Source organism: Nicotiana tabacum, chromosome 24, assembly GCF_000715075.1.
Source record: "Nicotiana tabacum cultivar K326 chromosome 24, ASM71507v2, whole genome shotgun sequence".
Lineage (NCBI taxonomy): Eukaryota > Viridiplantae > Streptophyta > Magnoliopsida > Solanales > Solanaceae > Nicotiana > Nicotiana tabacum.
Window position 1 is genome coordinate 86,447,096 of NC_134103.1, and position 12,361 is coordinate 86,459,456.

Consider the following 12,361-nt stretch of genomic DNA (forward strand, 5'->3'; position numbering starts at 1 on the left):
CGATATCAACAAAGTCAACTCCCAGTCAAACCTCTCAACCTCCCAAACCTTCAACCTTCCAATTTTCGCCAAATAGTACCGAAACCTTCTAGAAATACCCAAATGCGAATCCGGGCATACGCCCAAGTCCAAAATCACCATCCGGAACTAGCGGAATCATAAAATCTTTGATCCGGGATCAAACACACAAAAGTCAAAATTGGTCAACTCTTCTAATTTAAAGCTTCAACAATGAAATTTATTCTTCCAAACTAATTCTGAATCACCCGAAAACTAAAATCGGCGATACACACAAGTCGTAATACATCATACGGAGCTATTCATGCCATCAAACCACCAAGCGAAGTGCAAATGCTCAAAACGACAGGTCGGATCGTTACAGTGATTTTTTTAAAAAAGATTTGAATTGACTGTACTTGACCAATTATATAACATTTATTTAGTTTGAGATATTTTGCTCTTAAAATCACTCTTTCACACAGAATTTAATTCTCTGGTAGGATTATATGGATTTTCTAGCTCGTAAAACAAAAGGTTATTTTAATATTCAAACTTGTGAGAAAAATCATTGGAATTTGTTTGTAATTATTTATCTAATTTACTTTTAAAAAACAATATCAAAGTAAATCAAATTATTCATATTTAGTATAATTTCAGCCATTCATCAAGTTATTAATTCGTACTATTTTAAAAGAGATATAGGTTTTGTGGCTAATTACATGAAACTTTTCACAAGTGATTGGTGCATAATAAAACAAGAGATCGGTAAATAAAATATATGAAATCTTTTTAAGAAGATTTTTTATTCAAAATTTTACTAATCATAAAGAATTATTTCTTTTGTTCAATTGTAAACCCTGCAATCAAATTTGAATTTTAAAAATGAAACGGTGCTTAAAGTATCAAATTTCTTAATACTGAAACTTTTTATTTTGTCGAACTCTTTATCTGCGATCTTTACTCAGAATGTGAATTTAATTAAATGAATTAATCGAATTATGAAACACATAAGTAATAACAATAATATTGTATCACTTATTGCCCTCTTTTGTTTTGAGTTTTTTATTTTAAGTTAATTCTTTTTAATTTTTCTAACTGTTTTGAGGTTTGAAGCAGTCGTTTTAGGGACAGGGGTTCATTTCTCATACCTTTTACAACCTCAACTTACCCGCTTCTCTCTCTCCCTCACGTGTCTACTTTTTCTTCACGTGCTTCGGACGGGCGTGATGCCCACGTGAGGTCAGTTTTATTAATTATGGATTGCTCCAAACTGAATTTGTTTTTATCTATGTGCTTCCACTCTCAAACAAACTTTTAAAGTCAAAGTTACATGCAAGAGGAAAAAAGCATTTAAGTTATGTTGCCAATGACGGATGGAGGAATGCATAAATGTAGCTTTAAATTTTTTTCTAAAAATTATATGTATAATAGAAGTTTTTTTTTTCAACCTATAATATAAGGTTTTAAGAATATATATCCATAAAAATATGTTTCCGATGATTAATATCGTTTGAAAAACTAATTTGTTCAAGACATTAACTTAGTAAATAAAATATCCCACTAAATTAGTTTGTTCATCACGTAATTAATTCGTATGCTTTTTATCTGATTATAGTAAATATGATGCTTATATAATCACTCATGCGTAGAAATAGCGACTATTGAAATTTTTTGTGTTAAGTGTAGATAAAATTAATAAAATATAAAAAATATATTTGCAATAATACATATTTGTTTTATGCGTATTTAATTAATAAGTTATTAAAATTATGATAATGAAGATTTGCGAAGAGGTTTGATTAAATTGCTTTATTATCTCTTGAAATATAATTATCAACTTACTCTTTTAGATATACACAAAGCATATAGATTTTGATTTTATTACTAGATTTGAAGTACCATAAGAATAGAAGAATTTAGAAAATCTATTTAATTTTTAGCTTCATATTCCGTGTTCTTTACGCAAATATAACAAACGTTATATTTACGTACACATTAACATTATTGCTATTATGCATTAACAAATAATATGACATGCTTGAAACTACTATACATGCAGATAAGATTAATTATATTTAGAACAAAGTCATGTTTGAAATAATATATATTATTTTACATGCATATAATTAATAAACTTTTAACATTATGCTAGTGAAATTTGCGAATAGGTTTCGACTAAATTTACTTAGTATTTCAAAATTTGTAATTATTGACTTAATAAAATTTCCTAAGATATATAGAATTCATATAGATTTTGATTAGTTATCACAATTACTAACTTACTAATATTTTCTCAATTTATTTGATTCATATAGATTTTGATTAGTTATCACAATTACTAACTTACTAGTCTTTCCTCAATTTATTTGATTCATATAGATATTGATTAGTTATCACAATTACTAACTTACTAATATTTCCTCAATTTATATAATTCATATAGATCTTGATTAGTTATTACAATTACTAACTTACTAATATTTCCTCTATTTATATAATTTCATATAGATTTTGATTCTTTATTACTACATTTTATGTACCATAAAATAGAAAAAATTAAAAATTTAATTATTTCAACTTAATATTTATTTAATTCTTTTCGTAAATTATAACATACGTTAAACATTAATATTAATGCGACTTACATATTAATAAACATCTAAATTGTTTTGTTTCCGTATTGAATAAACCAAAGAAATTAATATTATCAAATATACCGCTTTACAATTAACATAACATTTCTACGAACTAATGATCTCAAATAAGAGAGTAGATACCAAGCCAATAATTTATAAAATTAAGATCAACTATTATAATTAATTAGTTTTGCTTCAATCCGTTGCAGCAACGGAAGTTCAATAGACGCGCCCTTTACGAGCGTGTTGACACTGATATCCATCTGTCTCTGTTGTGAATTCCATGCAAAATCCTCTCATAACCCAAACCCCCCGATCCTCTCATACACACTCCCTCTTCACTTTTTAGCTCATTCTCACACTCACAATTGTCCTTTAATTTCCCTTTTTGCCCCTCATTTTTTCCAATTTTCCGTTCCCAACCCTCAAACAGATTTTCCCAATTTTCTTAATTACCCATTTTACCCTCTTAATTCCCATCCCCAGATTACCAGAATTAAAACGCATTCCTTTATAAGGCAACACACCACTTCTCTCTCACTCACTCTCTGTTTCTCTCCTTTTAGTTGCTCCCCTTCAATTCCGAATCGAAACGCCTCGCTTTTTCCTCTCTCTCTACAAATCACACACACACACACAGAGTCACTTTTCTCTTTCTGCATTTGAATTGTGTGAGGCGTACGTACGTCAATGGCGGTTCCTCCGACTGTACTACCTGCAACGCCGGCATCGTTGTACGTTGGTGACCTTCACCATGACGTAACCGATGGACAGTTGTTTGATTCTTTCTCTGAGTTCAAAAGCCTTGCTTCTGTTCGCATCTGCCGTGACTCATCCACTGGCCGTTCCCTCTGTTACGGCTACGTTAACTTTATTTCTCCTCAAGACGGTATATATCTCTATATCTCCCTATTTTTATCTCTTTTTCCATGTATATACATTGATTGCTAGGGTCTCTGTGTGTACGTGTCTTGTTTTTATCGATAGAAATGTTCCTTCGTGTGATCGGGTTTAAAATTCAACTGAATTTTGATTTTGCATGGCGATTTTGGATCAGAATTTCCTGTTGAATTAATTTCATGAATGATCAATCGATAATTGAATAGACTCTAATGTAAAAGTTTTGGGATTTTGTGTTTACGGTATGGACAAGCCACGAGCTTAAGTGTTTTAGTCTATTAAGGTTGTGGTGCTGGTTTTGGCTATTAATAAATGGATCAATTAAATAATCAGATAGTCTGAGAGTGAGAGAAGAATGTAGAGAGGCCGAATGTCATTTTTGCTCTTTTAGATAAAAAAATTAAATTGAATTATTCACTGTTTACTCTTGCATGATGTTGCTTTTAGTGTACTATATGCTAGTTCTGTCTAGTGATAGAAAAAATGTATAATATCGAATGCTGAGGAATTGACTGTCTGATTTGAGTGATTTTTCTGCTGCAAGTCATCTGATTTGATCTGTCACTGACATTAGCTGTTAGGAGTATATGTTTGTTGGTGCTCTATGAAATAAGAGGTATATAAGTGTATATCTTGTGACTTTGTCGGTTATAACTTGAAGGAAGTTTATTGTTTTTTCCGGTATGAGTCATTTAGGTAGTTCTTCTTACAAGTTGGATCCTTTTAAGGTTGACATTAATTACATGATGTTTTTTAGGTCCTTGATGATTCATTGGTTGGATGGTTATTCTAGATCTCGGTCTTGTTGTAATACTCGTTAATTGCTTTTGTCGTCTAATTGCTTTGTCGTTTTGGAAAGTTGAGAGACTGTACGGAAGCAAACTTCATTAAGTGTAGTTTAGTTGCTTTTATCGGCTAACAGCTTGTATCATTCATGAAATGTTGTGGATAAGCGAATTTTATTTGACTTGTGATTTTGGCATCCGGTGGATGAGCTAATCTTTTTTGATTACATTCCAGCCCCGTCTAATGGAAAAATAAAATTCAATTGGGAAATAAAACTATTTTCCCCACATGAAGTGTGTGATATTCCAAGAAGATGTCGAAACTAATGTAATAATTAATGTGTTAGTAAGTTTTTCACTGACGGCTGATAGTCATTTTTTGTTTTTTCCTGTCCTGTGATATCTTCTTAGAAAGTTCGTTCTGGTTAGCATTTATTACACTTCTTGGACCAATGAGACTTGACGAACAATGATAGTGCTCTTTAATTATCTCTGTCGTGTATGAACTGTTGTCATATATGGATGAGTTTTTTGGAAATACTGTGTGGTTTGATTTTTGACTTGGAAAACTTCTTTTGTTTCTGAAAAATATGTGCAGCTATACGCGCTATTGAGGTGAAAAATAACTCCACTCTCAATGGGAAAGTTATAAGGGTTTGCTGGTCTCGTCGTGACCCTGATGCAAGAAGAAGTGGGAAAGGAAACGTGTTCGTCAAGGTACGAGCATCCTTTGATTGAGTGAATAGCGTTCAATTGATTTGAGATCTTAACAGCTTCTCTATTTTGATCTGCATATCCAAATTGTATTTTTTACAGAATTTAAGTGATACAATTGACAATGCGAAGCTTCAAGAAATGTTTCAAAAGTTTGGAAATACCTTATCTTGTAAAGTTGTCTTTTCTGAGGAAGGAAAGAGTAAAGGATATGGCTTTGTCCAGTTTGAGTCTGAAGAGTCTGCGAATGCTGCTATTGAGAAGCTTAATGGGACCATGGTTGGAGACAAGCAGATGTATGTGCATTTCCATATTTGTTGCAATCATCTAGCTTTCCATTTTGCAATCATGATGAACTTAGATGAATTGATTGTTTTGTTGTTTATACGCTTCTTATCTAAGTCTATGTATTTATGAATATCTTATGACATTGATGGCATAGGTATGTTGGTAAGTTTGTCAGGAAGAGTGACCGGATTTTGCCCAGCCCTGATGCTAAATACACAAATTTGTACTTCAAGAACTTGGACCTTGACATCTCAGAAGAGCATCTTAGAGAAAAATTCTCTGGGTTTGGGAAGATTATTAGCTTGGTCATTGCAAAAGATGAGAGTGGAGCTTCAAAAGGTTTTGGATTTGTGAACTTTGACGATCCCGATGATGCTAGGAGAGCAATGGAAGCTATGAATGGATCACCAATTGGTAAGTCATGGCTTTGTGATGCTGTTGTATTCTCAATGTGATTGCAGACGTTCTATTTATTATTTTGTCTGAGACATGTATGCATTAAGTAGGCTCCAAGACCTTGTATGTAGCCCGAGCACAAAAGAAAGCAGAACGCGAACAACTTTTGAAGCGTCTGTTTGAGGAGAGAAGGAAGGAACAAATCATGAAATACCAGGTCCTCATTCTCATTTCTTTATCACAAAGAAATTATTGTATTTATAATCTATTTATGTAAATACTTGGATTATCATGTCAGGGTTCAAATGTGTATGTCAAGAATGTTGACGATGATATCTCTGATAATGAGCTGCGCGAGCTGTTTAGCCAATGCGGCACAATTACTTCTGCAAAAGTTATGCAAGACGAGAAAGGTGTGAGTAAGGGCTTTGGATTTGTATGCTTCTCCACAGCAGAGGAGGCCTATAAAGCTGTGAATACTTTTCATGGTGAGTCATACATTTTAAATATGCTCAAGATCATAATGAATAACTAGGCGGTGAAAGTTATTTCACACGAGGTAATTATGGTGACACATGCTACAATCTTTTATTTCTTCCCCGTGATCTTTTTGAGCACCACAAAACCAGGATATAGGATTTATGTGGAGCATCTCCATGATTTTAATCAGTTCACTGTAGGAAAAATGACAGATATGAACCATCTAAAAAAGCAATTAAAATGAAGAGCAAGTGCTGCCAAATAATGAGGCTATCTATTTGGCTGATATGTAACAGACCAAGGTCATAACACTAAAATTTTAAGGTAGAAACATGTGCTAGTGCTAAAGCAAACATATCTTTGATGAAGCTTGTGAAGCGAAATGAGTCAGTTATGGTCAGCGACAGCTATTAAAAATTACATTAAACATCTTAGACTCTTAGAATTAGATTATAATTCTTATTTCTTGTCACGGTCTCACTTCATTCAGGTGGAAAGTTCTGAATTGAGCTTCATGTCATTTTGTATTTATGCTTTTGTTTTCACCTAAATGCTTCGTAGAGCCAATTTTATCACTAGTCACTAACAGGCTTTAGATAAATTTGGCTGAAACTTCTTTCCGATATGTTTCTTGGTTCAGTGAAATTTGTAAATTTTTACTAGAAAAGCAAATTAAGGAGACAAGCCATCTTTAGTTGCTCAAGAAGCCTAAATTTTGTTCCAGCCATTTTGCAAGTAATAAGACAAATAAATAGAGGAATTAGGCCAAGCTTGCGTATATTATTGGTCAAGTATATGTTATGTGCTTATTCCTTGTAAAAAAAATGTTTATGTGCTTATATCACCCCATGCTTGTATCAGCACAGTCTTCACCCAATAAAGGTGCTTCAATTTTGGAAATTCTATGTTGTCTCTTGTTTCCTCTCTCATATTCTTCACCTACTCTTCAGTGTACTGACAGTTTCCGTTCTTGAATTGAGTGATTTATTTGCCATAATAGGTGTCTTGATCTCTTCGCATCACAGTTCGGCACTAACTGACTACACTGTATGAGCTTTGATGTTTATGAGATGTTTCACAGGATTTATGTTGGGTCGAAAGCCGTTATATGTGGCTATTGCTCAAAGAAAGGAGGAAAGACAGGCCCAACTACAGCTTCTATATGCACAACGACTTGCAGGGCTAACAGGACCTCCAGCTATGTTTCCTGGTGGATATCCTCCTTTTTACTACCCAGCCCCCGGTGTTGTTCCTCAAATGCCAACACGACCTGGGCTGATGTATCAGGCTCTTGGTGTGAGGCCAGGTTGGAGGACTAATGGGTTCACAAACACCACTAGACCTGCCTTTCAACCTTCTCCAGTTCCCTTGGTTAGTCCCTGTAAACACTCATAGCACTTGGTATCTCTAATTTCTCCACTTCTTGGAGTTTGTTATGGTCCATTAAGTTCTAATTGAATGCACAAAAAATTTATCCTTTTAGCACCAGTTGGGACACGTTAAACTGTGTTAACATGCTATAACTTAGACTTATGATGAAGGAGGTTACAGCTTGCATCTTATTTTTCAGATTCCTAATAATTCCCGACAATATAGGCAGAACAGGGGAAGGATGAATGGATATATGCCAGCTTCAAACGTGACCAGTGTGCAGCAATCAAGTCAATCAGTGGTGTTATCAAATGGCAATTCTCAGGTGGTTAACCTCCTTACCTATTTTACATAAAGTGAAAATTTGATTGTCCAAATGTAAGGGAATAAGTTGTACAAAAGTGCTTTTTAAAAAGTTCTATTTGGAATGCTTAGGTTAAAAACTCTTAACTTCAAAAGTTTGACATTTGGGGCTTCCATGAAATATGAGCTTGCATTTAGATTGAAAGGGATTAGTATACTTAAATTCATAGTCAGGTAAAGGATAGAATAATTTCGCAGAAGCATAAAGATTAGTATCTATTCCATTCTCAATTTTGGGTAGCTACTCGTGATTTTTGGTGTTGATAGTATAGTTTTTCAAGAAATCTTGCTTAACATCCTTTATATTGCCACCAGAAGTTTGTTTCATATTTTTGAAACATCTTGGCCTTCAGTGTGCTGGCACTAAATTTCCTGAAATTGTTGTGGTTAGTTGGTTATTTCTAATTTGTGGTATTGCACGATCATATATCATTATATCCACGGTTGCCTTATATTTACCTCAGCATTTTGGTACCACTCATGTCTCACAAAGTAGCTAACATCAGTACTTACATTCAAGTTACACAGGAATTTTCATCTTGAAATGGGAACCGGGTTACTTTTCTTATTTCTCCCCCTAAACCGATTCTCTTCAGAGTTAACATATGTTAGAACTTAAATAGTTGTAATTAGAACCACTTAACACATTGTATAGTCCTCACACTTACTGGTCTCAACTATCGAGTAACTATGTTGTCCTCAAGTTTTAGGCATGGCGTGTGCATGGGCCATTTTGTTTGAGATAGTTAAGCTGGGAGTTTTCCATTTTAATCCTTCTTTCTCCTTTTGGAGTACTAAAGAATGCATCTGCATAGGATACCCGCGTCTTAAATATCTTCTATTCTCGATTAGAATTCTTTTGTCAAGTAAATCGATATATTTCCCTTTATAATCACTTAGAAAACCTAGTACCATATTTAAAAAGATGAGAGCTGGTCTAGCCATTTATAATTTCGGAGAAGAGGTTTGTTTTAAATTTTAAAAGATAGCTTATTTGTTCATTTTACTTAGTTGTGTACGTTAATAAGCTGCAAACTTCTACTGTTGGTGAATGCCTTAACCTAGTATAATAATTATTCCAAAAATCGCTAATTATTCTGTTTGATTGGTGGCCTATGTATCACTAAATACTCCCAAAATTTTGCATGCATGCAGCGTGGCGGGCAGTTCAAATATGTGCCCAATGGCCGGACTCGTGACATGAACAAAGGATCTGTTGCATCAAATGCTGGTTCTGCTGCAGCTGGATCAGTTGCTGAGGGATCTCAAATGCTGAGTACCTTGCTTGCTTCTGCTGCTCCTGAGCAGCAGAAACAGATACTTGGAGAGCACCTTTATCCTCTTGTCAATCAACATAAGGTGAGTTTCTTTCTTGCTTTCCTTTTCCTTAAATAATAGCTACTCGCTGGATTTCTCATGCCAAAAGGTTGAAGAAACACTCGAGAAAGGACTTAATCCATCCTTAACAAAGCGATCTCTTAGTTTGGTCATTTATCAAGAAGCTCTTTGAAGCTGTCAAGTTTTGTTCTCACTTACCTTTGGTTATTTACAATAAGTCTAACCTCAGTTAGTAGCGATTGGTCTTCGATGTTTCCTGACATCCAAAGAACTAGTAAAGTCATCTTAATAATGAAAATTACATGGTTTCTGCAGCCCGACCTTGCTGCAAAGATAACGGGAATGCTCTTGGAGATGGACAATGCAGAACTACTGTTATTGTTGGAGTCGCCGGAGTCTCTGGCAACCAAGGTGGAGGAAGCTGTTGAGGTGCTCAAGCTGTCCAAGGCTAAAGTTTCCAGCCAAGATTCACTTCATCCAAGTTTTCTTTCCGCGGAAGTTGCTGTCAACTGAGGAAATGCTGCTGTGATAATTTTGTCTTTAGAAAAGTTTGAGTTTTCTGGGGGGATGGTTAGGTAATAGAGTAAGCAAGGGTTGTCATACAATCTGGCAACCCCACACTCCGCTGCATGGAGTTCACATTTCGGCTTTTTGTCTGAAAATAGACTTACCTCTATTTACCTTCATTTGAGGGATTTACTTCAGATTTTACATGACTTTATATTATATTTTGGTTTTAATGCAGACTTTTGAAAAAGTTTATGATGGTATGTGTCTCTTTTATATTTGTCTTACTTTAATATCCTTCTATATATGAAGTGTGCATGGAGATAGCCTGTTTGGCTAAGCTTTTGGAAGTCAAAAGCACTTTTTCTCCAAAAGAAACCACAGTTGTTTTGTGTGGAGACTTGAGGTGTTTGGCCAAAAACAAGAAGTAGTTTGAGAACCAGCAGAAACAGTTTTTCTGTTGTTGGAGAAGATACAAATTTTTGCTTCTTCAACGAAGGAGAAGCAAAAATTAATTCTTTCAAGACAAATAAGTGTATTTACCAATTATCTCCTTTTAATTTAACCCATATATATCTCTCATGAAAATTTATATTTACCAAACTCTCTCCTGTTAATTTAACCCATATATCTCTCAAATATAATTAAATACAACCCCTCTTGTCCTCTTCTCCTTTTTACTTCTTGTTTAATTATATATATATTTATATTGATTGAAAACCTTAATATATACTTATATTTTATGTTTTAGATTTTATCTAAATAAAAGTAGAAACTTCATTAAAGTTTTTCATAAAAATATGTAAAATAATCTCTCTATTTAAACAATGTTAATTGTAAAATGAATTTTAATAGTACTATCTTTTTCAAAATTTGACACTCAAAAGTATTTTTTGGAAAGATTTGCCTAAACAATCTATTTAATTTATCAAATAGTTAGAAAAAGAATTTTTCAAATGAATCATCGAAACATAAAGTATCCTTTTGAAAAACTATATTGGCGTGAACTATACTGTATACTAGTAAGTATTCAAACTGAACTGAATGACAGTTTAGGTTAGAGTGTAAACTGTCATTAGAGTATTCAAACTGAACTGAATGACAGTTTAGGTTAGAGTGTAAACTGTCATTAGAGTGTTAATCTGTTGCCTCCGTATTATCATATTCTCATAGGGCATGCATGCATGGTAGAAGCAGTGGATCCTTAAATGCCCGTATTCATAGTTTTGGTCGGCCGATCAATTTTGTATTTTGTATATCTATTATTCACTTCTAGTGCCGTTCTAGGGATCCAAATCTCGAACTTGAGATAGGCATTTAAAAACATGTTTTTAAATGTCATTTTTTTCTCTCATAATTATCTTACTTTGCTTTAACAAAGATTGAACCAAAATGCAAGCTTACTTGAGGGAAGAGCATTCGATAGATAGAGATACTGGCTGATGACTGATCGCATTGAATCAAGTTGCCCCCATTTGGTTACAAATCTTTTTGTTGCTTTAATCTTGTTTAATGAGGAATTAGTTATCATTTATATTGTTCTAAATTTAGTTCTTTTTATATTAACTTCTTAAGATTTCCTTTCTTTCCCTTAACTGGGTAATGTTTTTACCAAACATGAGTGAGTATAGATTTCAAAAAGTACAAGGTACAATTAGATTTAGATAATAATAGATGCCATTAGTGGGATATGCACTATCAACTTGAAGCTGAAAATAAAAAGGAAACTAAAATGTTCACGTTTAAAACTCTTTCTTAATATCTAGTCGAGCAAAGATATTCAATTACATCGAATACACCATTGTAAAAATAAAAAATCGTGACACTAAATCGGGCATACTGAGACTAAAATGAATGATATGCGAAAGTCAGTGGCGGAGCAAACCTATCCCTAGGGTGTCACTTGACACCCTTTCGTCTGAAAAATTACACTGCACAGTTAGTTAATTATTTTTTTGTTTAAAAAGTACATATATTATATATTGAATTCCCTCTTATTTCTTTATATATTTATTTTTTTATATTTTTACATCCCTTAATAAATATTCTGATTCGGTCGCCGCCGGTGAAAGTGCCCTTAGAGTGAAAGCCGATCCTAGACAATACCTAAAGATGTATAAGTTTAGTTTCAATATGAATATATAAGTCAAGTTCAATGGTTAAATCTGAAAAAGTGAGATCTCAAGCCAAACAATTTGCACTTTATCTTATTCTTCTTAATATGAGAAAACAAGGTTGACTTGACATGTAATTCGTCTTATCAAAGAGTTAAAAAAATTAGCTTTAGGTTATAGCAGAGTATTAATTTTTCATGGATTGCCAATGTGCTGTAACACATGCATTAAACAAAGTTAAATACCAAACAAAATATTCTACCTAATTCCATGATAAAGCGAAAAGTCGCTTTCCTTGAGATTCTAACAAACTTCATCTTTATCCTTCTTCAAAATCCTACAATCTACGATTTTGCTTAACTCACGTTAATAGGGATTAGGGAGGGCTTTCTGGAAATCAAAAGGTAATTCCATGCTTCTCTTGCCATAGCTTCTTCATTACTATTTCTTTGTCATTAGAGGCGGAGCC

At 33.5% G+C, this 12,361-nt stretch overlaps 1 protein-coding gene across 1 annotated transcript; it reads left to right on the forward strand.

Annotated features, from left to right (window-relative positions):
• Positions 1-3,181: 3,181 nt before the first annotated feature.
• LOC107779957 (polyadenylate-binding protein 7-like) lies at positions 3,182-10,033 on the forward strand. The gene is made up of 10 exons (XM_016600460.2): positions 3,182-3,525; positions 4,920-5,038; positions 5,138-5,331; positions 5,478-5,737; positions 5,830-5,936; positions 6,018-6,207; positions 7,281-7,570; positions 7,770-7,895; positions 9,089-9,292; positions 9,587-10,033. Exons 1-10 carry the CDS (start codon positions 3,327-3,329, stop codon positions 9,782-9,784), a joined length of 1,887 nt encoding a protein of 628 aa, XP_016455946.2. The 5' UTR covers positions 3,182-3,326; the 3' UTR covers positions 9,785-10,033.
• The last annotated feature ends 2,328 nt before the right edge of the window (positions 10,034-12,361 follow it).